The following is a 22,872-nucleotide window of genomic DNA, read 5'->3' on the forward strand; positions in this document are numbered from 1 at the left end:
CTGTATTCTGCACTTCTCAGCAACTCTCCTTCCAGCCATTTAAGCCACTTACAGTGCTGCACTTCTAATGCAATGTACATTAAACTAGACTACTGAAAATCATTGATTCCTACTTTGCCGTCTGTTGGCTCCACACTGGTTTATTCATATTTCATAAAGCAGATAAGCTTTATACAGAAGTTAAAAGTGTCTGTCCCCTAATTATGGACTTATGATCCTAATATGCTGATGCATTACTTTCCAGATGCGAGTGAACAGCTGCTGGACTCTTTTCACAAACACATTTAGTTGATACTTTCAAACTGTCCCTTTTTAACAAATAGCTGCCATTACACCAAGCAGATATTGTCATGGAGACAGTATTATGTGCATTTGGCATTCAAAAAGCAATGTCTTCTCTTTTGCAGCCAATAAAACCACAACATAGTAAAGTCAACTTGCTACAGAGAAAATCTTCTCAACTGAAACAAACAAACCCCTTTATTATTATTATGTGAAAAAACGCTTACTTTTGACAGAACTCTAAAAAAACCAGAGGTCACTTTTGAAGTGGAAACAAAATAACGGTACATTCAAATGTGGTAATTCAGCCAAGTAATTAATCCAAAATGAATGTCAATGTGTGTACACTTTCAAGAGAAGAAGTCCAGCTTCAACAGATGAATAACAGCATTATGCGCCACACAAGGCAAACAAACTGCTTGCTAACACATGCCAAGAGACCGAAACCAAGTGATTTTCTATTGTTTCATCCGTTATCAGAAATCTGGGCTAGGAAGACTTCCTGTGGTTCAAGCTGCACTATAAAGTAGGATGTGTTTTTAAGGGGATAAGCTTTGCAGAGGCTATATCTACACTTAAGCCAATATCAACAGAAGTTTGAGGACTACAATGTTCACACATCGGAGCATTTCTCTCACATCGCGCTAGCAGAAATTCAATTGAATGCTATTTGAGAGTTAATCCCTCCGGGATGCTCCGATTGCCCATTTTGGGGCCGATCAGTATCGGCCGATCTCGATCGCCGATCCGAGTGGGCGGGGCCTATGGGGGTCTTCCATTTAAAGTGATGTTTAAAACTCAGTTAATGGGGCTCATTCACTGGCGCTTCCACAACCAACAACCAACATAATTATTACATTCAAATGAAGTACATTATTCAAGTTTACATTAACTTTGGATAATCGTAGTAATCAGCAGCGAACCGCTTCAACACGTGTATTTCGGTTTATTCACGGCATTCATTTTGTTATTCTAAAGTATTGTTGTTTTATAGTTATTTGTTCATGTATACAACCCAATTTGTGTTCTTTGAAATTGAAAATGATATTGCATTGTGTTTGTTGCTTTCGTTGCAGTTGTATATGTCTTAAGTGTAATTTGGCTTGGCTTCCTATTTTTTATGGACATGCTTTTATTTTGAAGGAGAGTTAGCGCTGTTGACAGGAAGTTGTTGTTGCTATGGAAACAACGTGACGGAGAAAAGTCATATCTACACATTAGGGGTGTAACGGTATACGTGCCCATACCGAAATTATTCGGTACGGGCCCTTCGGTTCGGTACACGTGTGTACCGAACAAATATAACGTTAAAGGTAAGAAATTGAGAACGTGAACAACTTCTTGGAAGTAATCTCAGGTGCTGCGTCGCAGCATTCAGAGTAATTTGCTCACATTGGGTTCAACGCGTCAGAGCGAGCAAGTCATTTCATTGGACGAGAGGCATACTATGAGAGCTGGTCACAGGGATGCGTTCAAATGTAGTCAGTAATTTGAGGAACTGTCGAAATGGCGAACGCAGATAAAGTTGAGCTCGAAAATCCTCCAGCATCATTGAAGTCTCCGGTTTGGGAACATTTTGGTTCCGCAGTTACGTACAAGGATGACGGACAAAGACAGGTGGACCGAACCAAAGCTGTTTGTCGGCATTGTTCAACTAAAACTGGTTACGCGGCTGGCAATACATCAAACTTGCACACTCATTTGAAAATGCATCACCCGAACATGAATATCATCGGCACCAAAAGAAAAAAGACTGAAGTGCAAACCCAACTCCCACTAGCATTTAAACCTCCACCACTCCAAAGCTATTACAAACGCCAAATATCCTTATGTTGCCATGTTAGCAAAGCGCTACCTGGCTGTATCTGCTACCTCTGTCCCTAGCGAGAGGGTGTTCTCCACAGCAGGAGACATTGTTAGTGCCAGCAGATCTGCCCTTTCGGCAAGCAATGTGGACAAGTTAATTTTTCTTTAACAAAAACATGAAAATACAATGACAAGCAAGTCATAATGTCAAACTGGCTGCTTAGGTACTAGTACAGTACAGTTCAAATACAGATTATTTCAGTTCATTGAAATGCTGCACCTTAATGTTTATTTTATTATATTTTGTATTTGAGTGAATATTCACAGTTTAATAATAATAATCTTTTTTTTTTATTATGTTGTGATAATCTTTTCTGCTGTATCGAAAACGTACCGAACCGTGACCTAAAAACCGAGGTACGTACTGAACCGAAATGTTTGAGAACCATTACACCCCTACTACACATAAAGACAGAGAAAGTAAACTATAAAGTTTATGGTTAAGTGTTAGCACCCCCCAAAGAGGCACAAGCTCTTACGTTGATATTGGAGATTTCAATAAATTCAATCCAAAAAATACGGATAATGAAATTGAAACCCGAATAGTACTCCAACGAACGAATATTCGGGTACAGCCCTACCCGACAGTGAAGAATCCAAAGTTAGTTTTCCTAATACATACGGTACTTTTTTTGGTTACTATACTCCACTGCAGCTCAACAGACAAACACTGTCAAGGAAAATACAGATGTGCTATTACAAAAGGTTTCCACTGAGCATCAGATAAACTCATGTGAATGCATTGTGTGTAAACCCACATAAACATCGTAATTGCAAAATCAGATTATAAAGTGCATGTAAACAGAGCCGGGCTAATGGATCAGCACACATTAAAGCATCCTTCCGGAAGCTTTTTATGCATCTACATTTCCGCTTATGAAACATTAACAAAGATCCTTCTTTCCACAAAGCTTCACTATTTCAGAAAAGGGAATCTCACTTATTTCAAAGCGCTTGTGGTTTTGTCTTTCACAGCAGACAGACCCCCAGGGAGAGTGTAGGGCAAGGTCTGACTCTACTTCATCTAAACAAAGCACTAATCCAAAATGCTTTAAGGTTTACTTTAAGTCAATCGGCAGCGAGCGCCAACTTGCCCCGAGACAAAAAACATAAACATTCACACGCTATAAAAAGACTGTTACCAGCACAACAGACAGAGGAAAAATGGAAGAGGTAAATATTCATAGATACTAAGACTGCTGACTTGACAAAGAAGCAGAGAAAGGTGAGAATATAATAGAAAGGAAAATAAACAAGGAAGGATGAATCCGGGGGAGATAAAGCTACAGTTAAGAGGATATGGAAGAAGATGAGATAAAGAGACAGGAGGCAGATAAACGGAGCACGAGCAGAAAACAAGCCGGGCTTCAACACAAACATGCCTTTCTCTGTTCTCAACTCAAAACCCCCTCTTTTCTCCCTCACACACACATTGTACAGTGTTCATACACACCACTAAATATAATTTACCATTAACACAAATGGCAGACTCATTCAAAACTCTTCTGTACTCAGCAAGACACGCGATGTTACATACATTCTTTCAAAACTGCTGCCTGAAGACACCGTGTCAATATATGGACCTGATAAAGCCGGGCTGAGCAGAGGAATTTACGACGTCTTACAACACTTTGGCTCCAGCTTCGAGGCTACAAGGACAGCTACATGTAACACATTGGGCTAATGAGGAGAAAAGGTGCAAATGTTTCCAGAAGCGAGTAGGCCTTTCATGTGATTATTATCTTTTGAAAAGCTCATTCACCTTTAGTCCTGTGCACGCTCCTTGTGGCTACACATGAGAAGAGTCTGAACAAGGAATTCCAGGGCGGAGCTTGCAGGGCTACGCTAGCTGGCTTTGATTTCACTTGGACCAGAGACATAGGGGTAGAGCGCTCACGCAGCCCCTCGACTCCATATTTCTCTGGCCTTTTCCATGGAAACAGCACTGTTGCCGTAGCATCCCAAAACACACCACAACACAGAGGATCACATTTCTCCCTTCTAGTCCAACGTTTATGAAGCATGCGCTCATGAGGATCCAGGGAGAGCTGTGATGAAAGAACGAGGGCTGTGTCCAGACAAGGGCAAATGGTGAACTTGACTACCTAGAGAGAAAAAAACAGGAATCCACTAGACCGGCTTTTCAGGACAAACTGGGAGCCAAATTAAGAAGGAAAAGCCAAAGTGGGTTTCTCGTAGCTTTTGCTGCAGACTCACTGATTTGCTTCTTGTTAAACTGAAACCTTGCAAATTTAGTCAACAGTCTGTCAGTGTGTGGTCAGTCTGCCACTCCCTGGCTCCTCCCATTCCGCCACTAGGAACTAAAGGAAACATGAGGGTTTAGCCAAAACACCATAGAGCGTCTCCGAACACTCCTTTCACAAAGTTCCACCTTTGTTGCTCTTCAGGGATTGTATTGCGTTGCACCACCGCGGCTCTAACAAGACATGTCCTCTTCCAAAACCATTTTCCAGACCGCACAAAAGCACAATTCCCACGGAGAAGGAAGGCTTGGTTTCTGTGAAAAAACAATATTTGATGTTGTAAAAGGAGCTGCTGGAAGAATAATCCTTTTGAGTGGAAAAACAAACCCTGCTCTCTCTTGCTTTCCCGGTGGAAGAGGGTTGAGCTCACGAGAGAAGAAAAGGAGGGAAAGTCCCTAACAAAGTAACTCTCCCTCTGACTTTTTTCTGCCGTGTTCTTTTATTCAGGCCATGTCCTTTCTGTCCCCTGGAGTGTGGTAGGTGTCACTGCTGCTGGGTGTGTTTCTGTGCAAGACAGAGAGCAGCTAAGCCAGCATCCAATGTCAGTCCAAACAGAGCATGCTCACACACACACTCCCCCCCCCCCCTCCCCTCCCCCCCCCCCTCTCTCTCCTTTCTCTTGGCGGCTTCCTAACCTAACACATAACTTCTTCTTGTCCAAGACACATCATTTCTCTTTCAAACAGACTTTCGATCGGTTTTTTAAGAATTGTTTCTGCCCCGCTACACTTTATCTTACATGTCAGTAACTCTCCATTTTCCTCTCTGCTCCTAGTCTCTCTCGCTCTGCCTAGAGCCTGCATATGTTGCCTTCTTTCTCCCTGTCGGACATTCTCTCCCTTGTGTTCTTTTCTCTCTGCCCCCCCCCCTCCCTCCCTCCTTCCTTCCTTCCCTCCGCTCGATGCTGTGGTTCTGCAGGTCTCAGATTTCAGCCTCGTCTGGCTGGAGGCTGCACCAGCAGCTGCCCTCGTTGACACCATACCTCACTTTCTCTCTGCCTTTTCTTTGCATTCCATCTTGTGAGTGTGTTTTACAACCGAGTTCAGGCTTTTGCAAAATTATACATTTGCACGTGCAGTTCAAACAATGTGATATTTGTCTAAGATCAGCGTCACTCATGATAAAATAGTAAGTTGTTACTTCCACACAGAGTGTGTGTGTGTGTGTGTGTGTGTGTGTGTGTGTGTGTGTGTGTGTGTGTGTGTGTGTGTGTGTGTGTGTGTGTGTGTGTGTGTGTGACACACACACACACACCAACTTGAATACTATAGTATAACATGACAACCATACTGCTACAACAAGTGGACTGAATGTGATGGAAAGGGCCTTTAATAACTGCTCAGAGGGGTTGGGCATATGGACTGTTTCGTACTTAATGTCAAAAATAATGAGTCAAGTCAAGTTCCTAGAACAGACAATAACAACAAACAGTTACCAAGGTGCTAAGAAAAGGAGAAGAACACAGGGATGACCTCACATATAGCTTGGTGCGAAGGTTCAGGAAGAGTTAGACATTGGATTTGTATGTTTAGGGACAAATTGTGAACATGTATTCTATACAAGCATCTCTTCTAATATTGCAACATGCCTAAATCAAGACGGCAATCTTAATAATTCATCTTGCAGCCCTTGGATCATATGAACTAAAATGGCTACATGATATTGGGAATAAACTTATATTGTAGGGATGCTCCGATCGCCAATTTTGAGGCCGATCCCCGGAATCAGTATCGGCCGATACCGATCAGGCGATTTGTAATCTGTTCTAGAAAAACTATGTGTTTTGGGATATTTGAAAAATTAAATAAATATATTACCCCATAATATCATCAAAACTTCACTTTGTGTAGTCCACAGGCTCAAATGTGTGGCTTTATTTGTCTTGTGCTTTGGGCTCAAAAGTGTGATCCAGTCTTCTAGAAATCATCTGTGCATGTGATGGAGGAATGCACAGTGCCTGTATGGGGTGTGGTCTCAATAGTCATGCAGTAAGCAGTGTGCTATGTAGATGTGATTGAGGAATGGCATGGATATTCAAGTGTACTTGAATGGCATCTTTTTTTTTTTGTCAGGATTATGCTAAAATATACTTTCCCCAACTATATTTAAGTTCCCTATGAAGAGCCAACCTTCAATTTAGAAAATTCCCAGTTTATTCCCATAAATTCCCGTTCATTCCCATGGAAAATGTCCATCTTTGAAAATTCCCGGAATTTTGCAACCCTAGTTAGGTCTAACTCTTAGTGTGTGTTTTGCTCCGCTCACCATTCCGTCACAGCGGGTGGAGCTTAGGGCTGTACCCGAATATCCGAATATTCGTTCGTTGGAGTACTATTCAAGTTTCAATTTCGTTATTCGGATATTCATTTTTTTTGGCCAAATTGAATTTATTGAAAACTCCAATATCAACATAAGAGCTTGTGCCTCTTTGGGGGGTGCCAACACTTAACCATACACGTTATCGTTTACTTTTTCCGTCTTTATATGTAGATATAACTATTTATCTGTTCATCTCCGTCACGTTGTTTCCATAGCAACAACTTCCTGTCAACAGCGCTTACTCTCCATCAAAATAAAAGCATGTCCATACAAAAAGGAAGCCAAATTACACTAAGACATATACAACTGCAATGAAAGTAACAAACACAATGCAATATCCTTTTCAATTTCAAAGAACACAAATTGGGCTAATTACATTAACAATAGTGGTGCACGATAATTATCGGCCCGCTAATTATCGGTCCGATATTAGGAATTATGACGTCATCCCGATAAACCCGCTAAAAGTATTAATAGCCCCGATAATATACAATATATGTTTTGGGTAAAAAAAAAAAGCAAAAAATACTGCGGTGTGGGTGGATTGGGATGAGGGGAGCTTGTTTTTCACTCGGCTCCTCCCGTTTTGCCAGTACTGTGGTATTAGTGGTTTAGGAAGAGGGGAGTTTTTCACAAATCCAGCGCTCCCTAACTCATGCCTGGCTTTGAGGTAAATGGTGTGTGGCCGTGAAGCCAGGACAGTAAACAAACATGTCGTCGGTAGTATGGGACTATTTCAAAGTTTCAGAGTTAGATAGTTTGCTTGCTATTTGTATTAACAAATGCAATGCAGAAGTTCCACGAGGAGGGAAAAAGGCAACGAGCTATAATACTTCCAACCTGATTAGTCACCTGAAACATCGCCATCGCTACGATGGTGTGTTAAAAGCGAACGAAGACGACTGCGCTGCTAAACTAGCGGCAAATCCAAAGCCAGCTGCAAAGGCACCGGGGCTTTTACCTATCGACGAGGCTTTTGAAAAAGGCAAGAAGTTTGCGAGAGACGACCCCAGGGCTAAAACGAGAAAAAAACTACAGGTACATTTAATATATATATATATATATATTATATTATTATCGGTTATCGGTATCGGTCTTGAGAAGCAGGAAGTTATCGGTATCGGTTTCAAAAAACCAATATCGTGCATCCCTAATTAACAAATAACAATACTGTAGAATAACAAAATGAATGCAGTGAATAAACTGCAATAATCGCTGCTGATTACTACCGAATATCCAGAGCCCGAAAAAATGGTATTCAGGACAGCACTAGTGGAGGTGCAGGATTTCTGCTTCACACACGTAGCATACCGCTATTTTATTGTCATTTTCAGGTACCTTAAAATACTGCCAGACTGGTGAAGCCATTTTGGCAAGCTTGTTTTGCCGCGCATAGAGAAAAGTCTCATGTATTTTAAGTCATGTGATCGGCTCTCGCGATCGGCATTTTTAGAGAGCACCGATCGATCGGTAGAGAGTGAGTATCGGCCGATATCGATCGATCGGCGGCCGATATCGATTGGAGCATCCCTATTTTATTGTAACATTTATTTTCTGTGATGTATATTGTAATGTTAGGGAAATACAGAAGAGTTCCCCCTAAATGTTGTGGGCTACATTTCTAAAGTAAAATGAATCTATCTGGTGCAATGTCAAGACTAGGATTGATGAACAATGTTCAGTGTTCTATAACTAAATTAATTAACTAATTGTTCAATTGCTGTGCAAAGGCGCTCAAACAACTAGTCAAATATTATGTTGCTATATCTACGCTTTTCATTTAATTCCCAAAAATGAAAACAATAGCTTATTATGTTCATGTCTTCTTACAGAGGAACCTGATTTTTGTTGTGGAATGCGATATCCATTCAAACTGGATTAACCCAATCTGAATGATTGAATGAATGAGAAACCTCTCTTTAATTTAGGACAAACTACTAGTGTAAAATCTTCTTTAGACGTGTGCAGCTTTAAAAGAAGACAGGAGGCACACTGCTGCTCCCCCTCTGCTGTATTCTCTTCCCTATCGTTACACTACATCTGTTCACCACACACACACACACACACACACACACACACACACACACACACACACACACACACACACACACACACACACACACACACACACACACACACACACACACACACACACACACACACACACACACACACACACACACACACACACACACACACACACACACACACACACACACACTAAAGGGGCAGGGCAGCAGATAGAACAATGAGCCATCTGGACCAAGCAACAGTTCATCACCAGACACTAACACTTCATCACCTACAGCCAGGGGTTAACAAAGAGAAAGAAGAGTAGGAGAGGGAAGAGCTGGAGATATTATTTACATTTTAAACTTGACATTTGTCATGCCAATAAAGCCTTACTGAACTGAAAATACAGAAGAAAGAGGAAAACAAGATATGCGAGTTCTAGATGTGAAGAAAAGTCGCCTTGGCAGGGATGTTATAAAAGTCGAGCCCACATTTCCATATGAAATGACTGCTGCTGTTACCCTCAAAAGAAGTCTGGCTTGTACTCATTTAATGTGATCTGAAGCAGAAACAGTTCTTTTACTGTAGTCTGTTAATTAGTACATGCTCAGATTACATTAAGTCTTCAATGGCAATTAGAGAAATATCACGTGACCTGCCCAACATGCACCATTTAACAATGCTTTGAAAGATCTCATTTGCGGCTTTCACACCAGCGCTTTTCCCTTTCTAGCTCCGAGCTAGAGCTTTTCTGGTTCAGCTCCGGTTTCCCTTTTCTGCCCCCGCTTTGTTCACACCACTCAACGCCCGACTGGTGCTGCCGCTGCTGCGTCATGACGTCACCGTTTACATCGCTGATTTGCTCCCCAAGGGCACTCACAACAACAACAACAACAGGGGACTGCGTTGGGTCGATGATCGTGTTGCTTTTAAAGCAAAGCCAGATTAAATTAAATAACGACTTCTCCAACCTTATACTTTTCAACCTGTGCAGCCCATTTATGGATTCCATCCGATAGCTGCTATGATAAAAAACAAAACGTCTGCCTGCTCTCCACAATGATCAATAACAGTGAACGGATGGTCAAAGTAAGGTACAAATAAACAGAATCACACGAAGCCTGGTTAGTGTTGCCTGACTTTATAAAGTGTGTTTTTTTTTATAAGTGTGTGGCTGCCTTCTAGTCACTTTGCTCACCGTGACTGCTAGTAGGCAGGCATGACGAGACTCTTCAGTCGACCCATGTTCAGGGGAGGTGGGTTTAGTTTCCTGCACGCCTCGACGTAAGTGACGCCGCCTCTTAGCTCCGAAGCCCTTTCTTCTAGACCGACAATTTTTTGGAGCTGGAAGTGAACCGGATTCCGGAGCCAAGAGGCGGCGCCGCTTCGGTGTGAACAGGAAAAAACTGTACTTTTCAGGCTCTAGCTCCGAGCCGGCGCTGAAAACGCGTTGGTGTGAAAGGGGCAATAATCACACTAGATGAGATGTCATTGGTTCATCAGTGCCGATTACATCTTGCAGCTGACTGAGGTGAATGTATCATTAGCATACAGAATGACCCCTGGGATATAGGTCAGTGGGGGGAGGACAATGTGAAGTCCATTCAAAATCTTTGCCCCTGTTACATTTGGATGTAAGATAAACACAACAAGGCATGAAGAAAATGTATTATTTTCACAGGTCTCCAATTTGTTAAAATAACTAGATTGTCAATATTAGTGTTTAATACGCGTGTGAAAGAGACAATGGACGTTTTACATTTAACATTTAGGAGCCTGTTCACTTTTAATGAGAGGTAGTCCCTCTGTCTGGCTCAGAGCTAGATAAGGTTACAGAGGAAACCACTCAGAAGACAGTGCATCGGGAAGTGGAAAGTGTTGCCCACGCTTTCTTGGCTTCAGGCTTGTTTAGGCTTAGGTGTAGTTGCAATGCTTTTGCAATAGGGTCTTACAGTTTGTTTAGAAAGTGATGTTGTGTTAAGCTAAGAAAAGATAAGATGCATTAAAAAGATCAGACTTGTTTTTGACTGAAGCACTTTTTGCACTTAGTCAGAGAACCACACCATGTATTCAAACTAAGGACATTTTGTTAGCCATGAGTGCTGGAGTAGTATTTTTTTGTATTTGTCGAGCACAAACCAGTACTGTCTCCAAATGCATCCCTGAATGAAACACAGCATATCCTCAAGTTAGAGGGTAATGTTGTACCTCGTTTTTTGCCTTGGCAGTCACAAGTTTTCCACAGAGTGTTTTCCAGTGAGTAACAGTGAAGCTTAGCAGCTTGTTACCATGGAGAAGCCACACAGAGCTGGGATATCAAGGGCAGGGGCAACATTCAGATCCACAAACACAGTTTGTGTTTAAACAAGCAGAAAAAGATGTGCATCATGCGTGAGAGAAATACGGTGAGCAGTTAAGCAAGCAGGGACTCCCTTTGGCATTAGTGTTTTTTTTTTTTTGTCTCTCTCTCTCTCTCTCTCTCTCTGAGCATTATTCGCTGGACATGTGCTGCCGAAAATCAAATGTCTGCTTACGAGCTAGGTTATAGACACATGCACGCACATTACATGCCGTAATTTAGACACCGAGAGTATATTTGATTTACCGAACTCAAGGTCAACAAAACAATAAGTTACCAGTGTTTCCCACATCATTTTAAATTCTATTTGTGGGGGCACCGCAACCCCACGGGAAGAAAAGCCAAAGGCCTCTTAACCTATTCGGGTGGCCCAAGCATCCACTCCCCCCTCAAATAAGAAAATACACGCGAGTTCATGGCTACTGTAGACAACGTTCTTGTTGCTCTGTGTTGCGTTAATGAGTGAGACACACCGGAGTTGAGGATCTGTGGGGTTTATTCTCCCAAAAATATAATTTACAATTCAGGCATTTAGCAGACGCCTCATTCGAAAGCGACTTACAATGACCAATTACAGGGACATTCTCCCTGGAGTAACCGAGGGATAAGTGCCTTACTCAAGCGCACACTAGTGGTGGTGTTCCAGGTGGGATTTGAACTCGCAACCTTACGATCATCAGCCCACCTCACTATCTATTAGACCACAAAAAAAAGAGAAGATGTCTATTTGTGGCGGACGATATTTTATTGTGGTGGCCCGCCACAAATGAATCAATGTATGGGAAACACTGGTTACACGTATACCTAATTAAATATTGAGACAACCCCTTCATATCATGAAAAGGCTTAGAACAAAGATTTGACATAACACGCGGTCTGTATAGACAATCCCCTCTGTTATGTGACACTGGGTATGCACACACTTTTGGATTCAATGCAAAGAACAAGAAGTGGAAAAAAACCTTTATAGAAAAACCTGGCATGCTGAAGAATACAAGTCACGATACCCATTCAAGTCAAAATGGAGATGCCCTGTGCAAAAGGACCCATGTTCAAAACAAGGTACATGGGAAGAAATTAGCCAGTCCCATTGTTGTCGTTTTTCTATGCTCTTTAAATGAACACTGTTTTGAAGAACATTTGAAGCAAACACCAAGTTAATCAGCTAGTTAGTCATCACATAACCAGCCTCAATTTCTTCTCTATGGCACTGAGATAAAAGGGCACCAAGGCAAGTACTGTTAACACCCTGGGTTCATTCAGTGTGCCATTAGTTCCACTGCAACCTCAACTGCCTGCACACTTGGCGATTGCATCATCGTTCCAGCAAAACTCCTAATGTAAATTAAATCAGCCACACAGAGGTAAACACTTAAAACACAGTAGGGCTGTACCCGAATATTCGTTCGGTGGAGTACTACTTGGGTTTCAATTTCGTTATTCGTTTTGTTCCCGTTTTTTTGTCAAATTGAATTTATTGAAATCTCCAATATCAACGTAAGAGCTTGTGGCTCTTCGGGGGGTGCTAAGACTTAACCATAAACGCGATCCTGCGATCGCAGAATTTACCGCATAATCAGCAAAATGGCGCCGATTTTTTTAAAGGCCGCATATTTATCAAAAGGCCGCATAATCCCCGCATTTTTCCACACAAAGTTGAGGGAAAAAAAAGTTAACTCATCTTGACGTGAAGTAGTGATGATGATGACGTGACGTCATCAGCTCACGCATCACAGAAGGTAAACAACACCGTAGAGTGAACGTGTGGAACTCACACGACGAACATTTCTGCTAAAGACCGGGCAAAGCAGTAGCCCGATGTCTTTCACGAAAGTGGGGGGAAACTATTCTGCACCCCGTGCAACTGTGTGTTGGAGCATACGTCTTAGAGAAAGTCGACGGTGAAGACCCACTTTGATTCATTCGAAAATGCTTTCTGCTGTTGCGGACAAGAAAGCCAAACAACTCACGTTCACCGAGGCATCAACCTCCAAAACCCTTTCGAGGCCTACAAGAAACGAAGTGAGTAGCCTACAAGATTGAAGCTGGTCAGATAACGAACGAGTAAATGAAAATAGCATGAGGCGGAAAAGTGTGTGTGTGTGTGTGTGTGTGTGTGTGTGTGTGTGTGTGTGTGTGTGTGTGTGTGTGTGTGTGTGTGTGTGTGTGTGTGTGTGTGTGTGTGTGTGTGTGTGTGTGAGAGAGAGAGAGAGTGATTAAAATAGCCCCATTGCTTTTACAATAAATAAACATTGAATGTGTTTGATTGAATAGGAAAGGGGTTTAACGTTAGTGGCAGGTTGTGTGTGAGAGACAATAAATAAGACCGGACAATATTTTTAAAAAAAATCTATTATTTTTCGCAACTTTCCGCATATTTCGCAACTTCACTGCATAAAATCACATAAAAACCCTGCATTTTTAATCGCATAATCAAGGATTTTTGCCCGCGTTTTTCTGGAGGGTCTATCTTTATATGTAGATATTAGTATTACTTTTCTCTGTTAATCTCCGTCACATTGTTTCCATAGCAACAACAACTTCCTGTCAACTGCGCTAACTCCTTCAAAATAAAAGCATGTCCATAAACAGGAGGCCAAGCCAAATTACACTTAACACATATACAACTGCAACAAAAGTAACACAATGTGATATCCTTTTCAATTTCAAAGAACACAAATTGGGTTGTATACATTAACAAATAACTATAAAAAAACAATACTGTACAATAACAAAATGAATGCCGTGAATATACCGAAATACACGTGTTGAAGCGGTTAGCTGCTGATTACAACAATAAACACAAAGGGATTGGCATATGTTGCTAGATGTGAGCAGTTTTGCAATTCAACAGTCAAAGTATTATTCATTTTTAAATGAATTCAAATGGTTGAATTATTAATTCTGATTTGGATTCTGATGATTGGATTCTTTTTTTGATTTATATTTGAAAAGAGGGACAACATTGATGCATCAAACCACAGTCTTTGCTAAAGTTACAACCCCAAAACAGTTGCTGAGTTTGTGCCACTTACAACTGAGCTAAATTACTTTTTCCTCCAATTAAACAAATAAAAAGCAAGCCTTTCCTTTATAACATTTTACATAGGGTGTTAACCATTTTTCAATCTGGTTCCTATCACTGTTAATAAGCAGCGCAAGCCGCATCAAATTGCCAAGTGTGATTGAGAGAGAACGTCTAACAGCAAATAGCAAGACCTAATCTACGCTCTCTTGTTGTTGTTGTTGTTGTTGTTGTTTTCACCAGCTGATAAAAGGGCCGGGGCCTGAATTTAGCGACAACAGCCCAAGCTAACATGAGGTGGGCTGACCTTTAATGTGTCCAGATATTCCCATACAACAGGTTTTTCATGTTTGTTCAAAGAATAGAAAGTCACAAAGAGCAGGGTAATAGAACTGTAAAATCATATTTAAGTTGCTTATGCAAGTTGATATGAATTTAACTGAGGCGTAAATTCATCCTATGTACTGAACCTACTGGACACGGAGAATTGCAGATAGACATTATTTATATACATATATATGTATTATATTGATAATTATTGACATCTGAATAAATGTTTAAGCTTAATTGTGATTTTATTTTCATTTATACCGTTACATTCCTCCATTTCTTATTATGAATGTGTGTACTCTTTCCTGCCCTATCCTTTGATGTTGCTGCTATGACACCTGAATTCCCCTGTGAGGTTTAATATAGATTTATCTTATATGTGCATATGATCTTGTCTAATATTGATCGCAGGGCTGAACTTGTGATTTATAGCCCTAGTTTGACAGTATAGTATAGTATAGGGATTTGGTCAGGATGCATCTTTCCTATCATGACATAAATCCCTGTCATCTTGACATCTGTCAACATCATCCATATGAAAACCTCCCCAGTGGTTACATTACCAAACAAATGAGCCTCTCTAAAAGCCACGGGAAACCCTCGGGTCAGAACAAGTTCATCTCGGCTGCTGCATTAAAGACATCCAACACACAATAAGAGCATTCTCAGCAAAAATCAAGAATCTATCATTTTTTCCTCAGGAGTGTATGCAGGTCTTTTGAAATAATTAGACCTCATATCAAGACTGCAATAGCAAACTGATTGATTCACATCGACTTAAACCTCAGTAGAGGCCTGGCGGGTCATAATAATGAAACAAATGGTGTAAGGGTCTACAAGACATTCAATCGGAAAAGTTTGACTAGTATTTTGTAGTCAATCTTTAGGCAGTAGTGCTGGGGGGAAACGATTATTTTGAAAACGATTAATCGGGCGATTATTTCCTCGATTAGTCGACTAATCTAACGATTATTTTTCTGTTGTTTGATTTATAAAAAACATAATGTATCTCAAATAAATACCAAAAAACATTACTTCATTCATGACAACTGCGCACCAGCTTACGTGCAGCCCTGGCCTGGACATTGCTTGGCTCCGTTAGTTGACATACATTGATACTACAAGCTGACTAACGTTAGTCTAATGTTATGTTTGACTCGTAAACGACCACAACATGAGTTAGCTCTCTGTGCAGTTTGTTCGTTCCGGGTTAGTAGCGGCTAGATAGCGGTGTTCTGCAGACGTAAACTAGCTACCATTCCATCCAACATTAAATGCTGACAACCGTTAACTAACACACAGCTGGCGCCGCTAGCTAGGTAGCTAACATTAACTACTAACCAACCAAGCACGAACAAACCGCACGGAGAGCTATAAGATAGTTAGCACTACCGAAGTGCACAGAACTCAAGCTGCACGACACACTAGGGCTGTTCCTATTTATGAATATGCTTTTATTTTGAAGGAGAGGTAGCGCTGTTGACAGGAAGTTGTTGTTGCTATGGAAACAACGTGACGTAGATTAATGGAGAAAAGTCATATCTACATATAAAGACGGAGAAAGTAAACGATAAAGTTTATGGTTAAGTGTTAGCACCCCCCGAACAAGCTCTTACGTTGATATTGGAGATTTCAATAAATTCAATTTGAAAGACCTAGGGCGAGATGTTTTTGTTTGGGGGCTTTTTGCAGGGCTTCATGCGCAATCCTGTGAGGAGGAGGTGGTAGCCGTTTCAGTCTCCATAGTGTTTAAAGTGCGATTGCGAACTGCTTGTTGTTGTTTTGGGTGACCCACGTGTGTGTAGCGATGCGTCAACGAGGAAATATGTCGCCGACATCGTCGACGCATTGCTACAGCACTATTAGGCAGGTTTTCATTTGGGTCTGGGGATAAGGATTTTACCTGGATTTATTCCCACAATTACATCTGGTTCTTGGTGTAAATGTTGTTAAACACACTCAATCCGGGATGATTTCTCCACTGGGATAAATGTAAGAAATTGAAAATACCACCTTGCAGCACCAGATATAGTCAAATGGATATACAAATCCTTACAAGCTGTGGACAGATGTGTTGGAACAAATGTGACCATCCCTCTCCACATCAATGCCATCCAGCTCCCAGGCCAGCCTTGAGCTTAAATGGATGAAAACTCAATCTATATTTGGTGTAACTCATCCAAAGGACGGGACACCCTGCTGCTGAGCAGACTGATGGTCGCTAATCCTCACTGTTGAGAGTCAAACAGAGTTAAACCCAGGATTAATGTTCACATATATAAAAAAAATTACATACAGCATTTCTTTCAATATTCGTTATATTTTGGTTTTGTATTGGCTAACAATCTTCCTTTCCCCATAAAACAGAACAACCATTTCAGAATGCCAAAGGACTCTCAATCAGTGTTTCCGCCAAGGGGGCGTCTTGCCGTCATTTGACGCCCTTATTCAGCTTGGGACGCCCCGAACTCGAGCCGAGGGCGTCCAAAAAAAATTATAATTCGAGGGAAGATGGAGAGTGCTTATCGCTTGAAATAACGAAAAGGAAAAAGGACAAGGGCATCCCTCTGTTGGAGGGGCAAAGGAGTCTGGTGGGACTCTTTTCGGAGTATTGAGGATCGTTTTCCCGACATCGGCGGTGCCTGCTACAGGACAACACGGAACGTGCGCGATTTGGAAACGATGAGCGGTGCTAGTGGAGCACGAGCGTGAGCTGCGAGCACCAGAGCCTCGCAGCGGCGAAACTGAGGCTCCGTGGTAAACTGTGGTAACATGAAGAGCCGTTTGGGAGCCGAAACAGCCGGCGCTTTAAGAGAGCCCAGCCAAATGATCCGGCTCACTAACGTAAAAATACAGTATCTATAAGGGACGGCTCAAGTCAAAACGCAAGCACCCCCTGCTCTCGGGGTGGACGCCCTCTCAGGCCTGGTCTGGCGGAAACACTGCTCTCAATGCCTATTTAAAATGGATACATTAAAAGTACTGCAGCATTTCAACAAGTAAATATTTTTTGCAATTAATAGTTTCAATGCAAGCATCAATAAAGGAATGACATCAAGCCTTTTCTTGAAACGCTTAACTAGATAGTCATATATGTAATGATTCAACAGTATTTGAAGTAATGTCTTCAACAGGAAATTGGTTAGCTGAATGTACCACTGCTTGTGTATAATGTGCTATGAACTAAGTGTTGAGTATTTCTCATTAATGTGATGTAGATACACTATATTTTGTGGATAAGGCTTCAGTCTACACCTTTTCAGTCAGTTTACGTTTGCTTTGGATTCTCACCATTTAAAAAAGTAATGATTATCATGTGTTATGTGCAAGTACACTTAAACTAAAATAGTTGTACTTGCTTAGAAGCCTACCTGCACCAATGAATATCAAATAGTGTATCTCTCTTGCTATTAAAACAGTACCAATGTGCTCCATCTATCTACCAGCATGTCCCATGACTACTTTCACACATTAAAGTGTTGCATTGCATGCAAACGTCTTTTTGCAAGAGTACTAGACTGTGTAAAACGTTTGATAGCATTGGAAATGTCTTTTCCTTCTATATACCTAACTGTGAAAATGTAATTTCCAGCATACATCCATTCCACCTTAACCTCAGCAGGTTAGCCAAAATGGCAACAAACAAAAAGGGATCATTAATTACACTCCCTTACTTGACTTGTAAGTTAAACATAAGGTCATACTTAGATACAGTTTAGTTTCTGACAGCATAGTTCATAACACATCTACAGGTGTCCACGCTAACAACAAAAATGAGACCTGCTGCACTTGCAATGGGCACAGTGGGAACATGTATAAAAGCAGATCAATCTAAGGAACAAGAACAACTACAAACTGACATTCACTCGTCCTCCCCTTTGGGACAGGTCACAGACACAGTGGATCTCTGACAGCAGCCGCAGTCGTTACTGAGAGTAAACACTAGTCATCACTTCCTCTACAGCAGTCATTAAACCAGGTTATGTCAGTAACGTTGCTACACAAAACAAAGCCATGTTGAGTTTCTGTTGACCTCAACTAACCTGCTTTGAAACCAAAAAGGCCTTGTCTGGCAAGGCAGACAACGGCATAGCCTAGCTGGCATCAACTGTTACAGACATACAAGGCCTTGTCTTGCCGTAAAGCAGTACCCCATAGCATACAAGCTAGCTGAATCGGTGACTTGTTAGCTTAGCAGGTATGTGGACAAGCTATGAAAGCGATACCTTAACGTTTTTCCTGCACAGTTCAGTGGGTGTTGACAACCACATTTGCTTGCCAGGCATACAAATCCACTGCATACAACGGACAACTGTACGTTTTTAACGTCATGACAAAAACAAGCTAGCGACACGGCTAACCATCTTTTTGCCAAGCACAGCTAGCCAACACTAGCAGCGCGCTAATGAAGGAAGCTAACGTCTGCTACAGCAGGGCTGTTGTTTTCCCCCAACAGATACTACTCTCGAAAACCCGATGTTTCCCTCACCACGGCACACCCGCTTACCTCGGACGAAATATCCTTCAGTTCACTGCAGATAAATAGGTGACTGTATGGCGAGGTGATAGACCCAGGGTCCCTCTTTATCGTATTTCATTCGTTAGCTCGGTGTACACATTCGCTCCTGTAGCAGAGACGAGACGCCAGGCGTTAAGTACCAGCCGCCAGAGCGCGCACAGTTGTTGAAGTTTATCGCGGGAGCGCGCTCTGCACGAATCATACAGTCACTGGCCACTTTATTAGGTACACCTGTTCAAATGCTCGTTAACGCAAATATATTATCAGCAACTCACATGGAAACAACTCAATACATTAAGGCATTTAGACATCAAATTCAAACATTCAAACAGAGCATCAGAAAGGGATATAAAGGTGGTTTAAGTGACTTTGAACGTGGCATTTGTTGTTGGTACCAGACGGGCTGGTCTGAGTATTTCAGAAACTGCTGATCTGCTGGAATTTTCACGCACAACCATCTCTAGGGTTTACAGAGAATGGTCCAAAAATGGGAAAATATCCAATGAGCGGCAGTTCTCTGAGCGAAAATGCCTTGTTGATGCCGGAGGTCAGAGGACAATGGCCAGACTTATTGATGATAGAAGACAACAGTAACTCAAATAACCACTAGTTACAACCTTTCAGAATGGTATTCAGAAGACCATCTCTGAACGCACAACACGTCACCACAGCGGGTGCCACTCCTGTAAACTAGGAACAGGAAACTGAGGCTACAATTTGCACTGGCTCACCAAAATTGGACAATAGAAGATTGGAAACATTTTTCCTGGTCTGATCAGTCAAGATTGCTGCTGCGAAATTCAGACGGTAGGCGTAAAACATGAACGCATGGATCCATCCTGCCTTGTATCAACGGTTCAGGCTGGTGATGTGATGTTTGGGGATATTTTGTTGGCATACTTTAGGCCCCTTAGTACCAATTGAGCATAATTTAAACACCACAGCCTATCTGAGTATTGTTGCTGACCATGTTTATCCCTTTATGACCACAGTGTACCAAACTACTGATGGCTACTTCCAACAGGATAACACGCCATGTCACAAAGCTCAAATCATCTCCAACGTGATACTATTATTCTTTATTATTCTTTAGTAGGATCCCCATTAGTACTAGCGTGACATGAGCATTGGTTATTGCTATCATGTCAATTGGACCAAATCTCTGAGGAATGCTTCCAGCACCTTATTGAGTCTATACCACGAATAATTATGGCAGTTCTGAAGGCAAAAGGGGGTCCAACGTGGTACTAGCAAGGTGTACCAAATAAAGTGGCCGTTGAATTTATATTGTAGATTACACATTGGTCAAAATTGATGATTAATCATTTCAAAAATAAATATATGCATTAATACAGTGGTTCCCAAACTTTTTCTGTCAGGCCCCCCCTTTGGAGAAAAAAAAAAGTCGGGCCCACCCCAACACAAGTCAGGCTCAGTGGCGACGCCAGAGATTTCTTTTGGGGGTGCTGTGGGGTAGCTTGACGTTTCATAGAGAGTGCTCAAACATTTAGGGTTTCCCATTAATGTCCTGGGCGCTACAGTGGAATTTTGTACTGCAATAATCCCCACGCAAATACACAACGTACCCACTGTTACAATGAAGGCTCGATAATCAGCTCACGGCATAGGTGTAAGCAGGGGTAAAAGTGCTATTTGTATAGGTGGTGTGTGGACCTTACATAGGGGGGTCCGGGGGCAAGCTCCCCCGGGAAGATTTATTTTTAAATATTGAAGTTAAATGCATCAATCAATGGGTGCGCTTTGAGAGCAAAATGAAGAGATCTATGGATACATCTCTCAACACCCATATGAAACAGAACTGTAAACATATTTACTTTTTCTTTATTGATATTTTACAAATCACCTTTTTAAACTTTATTCTTTTTTGGCTATCATATAGTACCTGTTTTTCATTTATTCTGTTATTTTTTTATAACTATAATGATCATATAAATGTGTGCCTCGGAAATAATTGTTTACATTAATGGTGACCAAAACGTTTAAGACCCACTGAGATAACACTGAGAGAGTCCTTTAGCTCACTGAGGCTCTCAGTCTGACAGGAGAGGACTCTCCTCCACTTTGTTGTTGAAAAAACTCCTTATATCCATTAGCGTAGCTCGCTAACACCAGAAGCTAACAACAACGATCTCCGGTACCGGTGCGCTCTCTCTCGCTCGTGCACGCACACAAAATGGCTCGTTTCACACACACACAGAGCCGAGCTTTAATGAAACACAGAGACCCAGACGTAATAGTACTGTACTGTATCATATTATTTTCAAATCAATACTTTTTGAAATTATGAGAAGTGGAAATTAAAACAGGCATACGAAACAAAACCAAATATAAGACAATATTAAATAGCATGCAATACTAAAAGTTACAGTGCAGTGTTGGAATTAATGATGGGAGCAGAAAGATTTTAAAAACTAGTCACCTTGAAATGAGCATCTTCACATATCCTGTTAAATCCTTGAGATTTATTTCAGATTTCAATGTGTTATCACACATTGCATGATAATGTGGGCAGCTCATCATTTTTAACAGATTCCCAGTAAAGTGACAGTAACAGGTGTACAAACGCTTCATAACACATCAATTGGTTTAGCAGTTGAGAATGAAGCCCTGCGATTCAGCCTTAATACTGAGAATGCATGTAACTGGGTGAGATACGATTAAGAGGTCATGTAGCCTCCTCCTTAGTAATCTGGACATAAGGGAGTCTCCCCACCACCAGCAGCAGCACCAGGGGGGGGGGGGGGGGAGAGAGAGGGGGGAGACAGAGAGGAGAGTGGGGAGGGGCTACTACAGGCTGGGATTACAGACAAGGATTGGTTATGTAAGTGCATTTTCCACAGTTGGCTGGCAGGCAGCAGCCTGAGTGCATGGGAGAGCAAGACAGACTCAGACAGCAAGAAAGTGAGAGAAAAAACAGATTTTCAAAAAAATAAAAAATCCCATTGTTCTGTCCTTGACAGTGGTTTAGGCGCTCTAAGCCTATTACTGTAACAACGCTTCACTCTCACTCTAAGATACTGAATAGGTCTATCAAACATGGGGTGCGATCCACCAGCAACTCTTTTTGAGAGATAAAGGTGTAACTATTCACAAAAAGAGAATGTCAATTCCTCATCCATGGATAATATACTACAAATGTTTAATTATAGTTAAAATATATAAATGTTGTATATAGCGTGCTGTGCATATTTTTACTTTAAATTCAAATTTTTATAAAAATGTGTTTATTCTATTTCATTCTATTTTATCTTTTATTGGACAATTTATTAAAAGTTATTATGTTTGTATAAGTATTTGTATTAAATTATTTTATATTTTTATATTTATTTCATTATTAAACAAGAAAATGGCACAACATCCAATATCCCTTGGGATATACAAAGTATTCTGATTATTTTTCTGATAAATAACATGGTTTTTGTACAAAAAGAATATACGCCACATCCTACGCATAGCATATTTTTAGCCCCACTTGCGATAGTCCACAGGGATCGCAGTCTGTAGGTCCACCACTTAGATCAAGTGAATATCAAAGCAACTATTTGATGGAGTGTTCTACAATCTTCAAGGTCTCCAAAGGATAAAGCCTGATGCTTTTGCTAAAGCTTTTCCTCTGACTTCTTCATGAGGCTGCCATTTTTAGTTTTTAGTGTGTTTTCACAATTTTTATAAATTTCTATTACTTTTGGTGGACACATTCATATTGCATCGAGGCTTATGCCAAGTGACTTTAGTGATCGGCTGACTTTACCTCTTACACCAGTGGTTCTCAAACTTTTTTCAAACATGTAGCCTACCCCCTTTGAAAAAAAAATTCAGCCAAGTACCCCCTGATCAGCGCAAAAACAATTTGTTAAGGAAAAAATGCCTATAG

At 41.2% G+C, this 22,872-nt stretch overlaps 1 protein-coding gene and 1 long non-coding RNA gene across 5 annotated transcripts in view; both read right to left on the minus strand.

Moving 5' to 3' along the window:
* The window catches only part of siah1 (siah E3 ubiquitin protein ligase 1), a 33,781-nt gene extending 14,631 nt beyond the window's left edge, over positions 1-19,150 (minus strand). The window contains exon 1 of one of the 4 annotated variants that reach the window (XM_079681787.1): positions 18,966-19,150. Coding sequence is in view for 2 of the 4 variants with exons in the window: in XM_079681785.1 (XP_079537911.1) it covers positions 3,911-4,172 (262 nt within the window). In the remaining 2 variants the exon portion in view is untranslated. Of the gene's footprint in view, positions 1-3,910; positions 4,910-18,965 lie in introns of those variants that run through there. The other 3 variants (XM_079681788.1, XM_079681785.1, XM_079681786.1) reach the window with 3 other exon arrangements.
* Positions 1-22,872, minus strand: part of LOC307038538 — a 295,724-nt gene that overhangs the window by 134,613 nt on the left and 138,239 nt on the right. The window lies entirely within an intron of this gene.

The sequence above is a fragment of the Notothenia rossii genome (genome assembly GCF_949606895.1).
Source record: "Notothenia rossii genome assembly, chromosome: 5".
Taxonomy (NCBI): domain Eukaryota; kingdom Metazoa; phylum Chordata; class Actinopteri; order Perciformes; family Nototheniidae; genus Notothenia; species Notothenia rossii.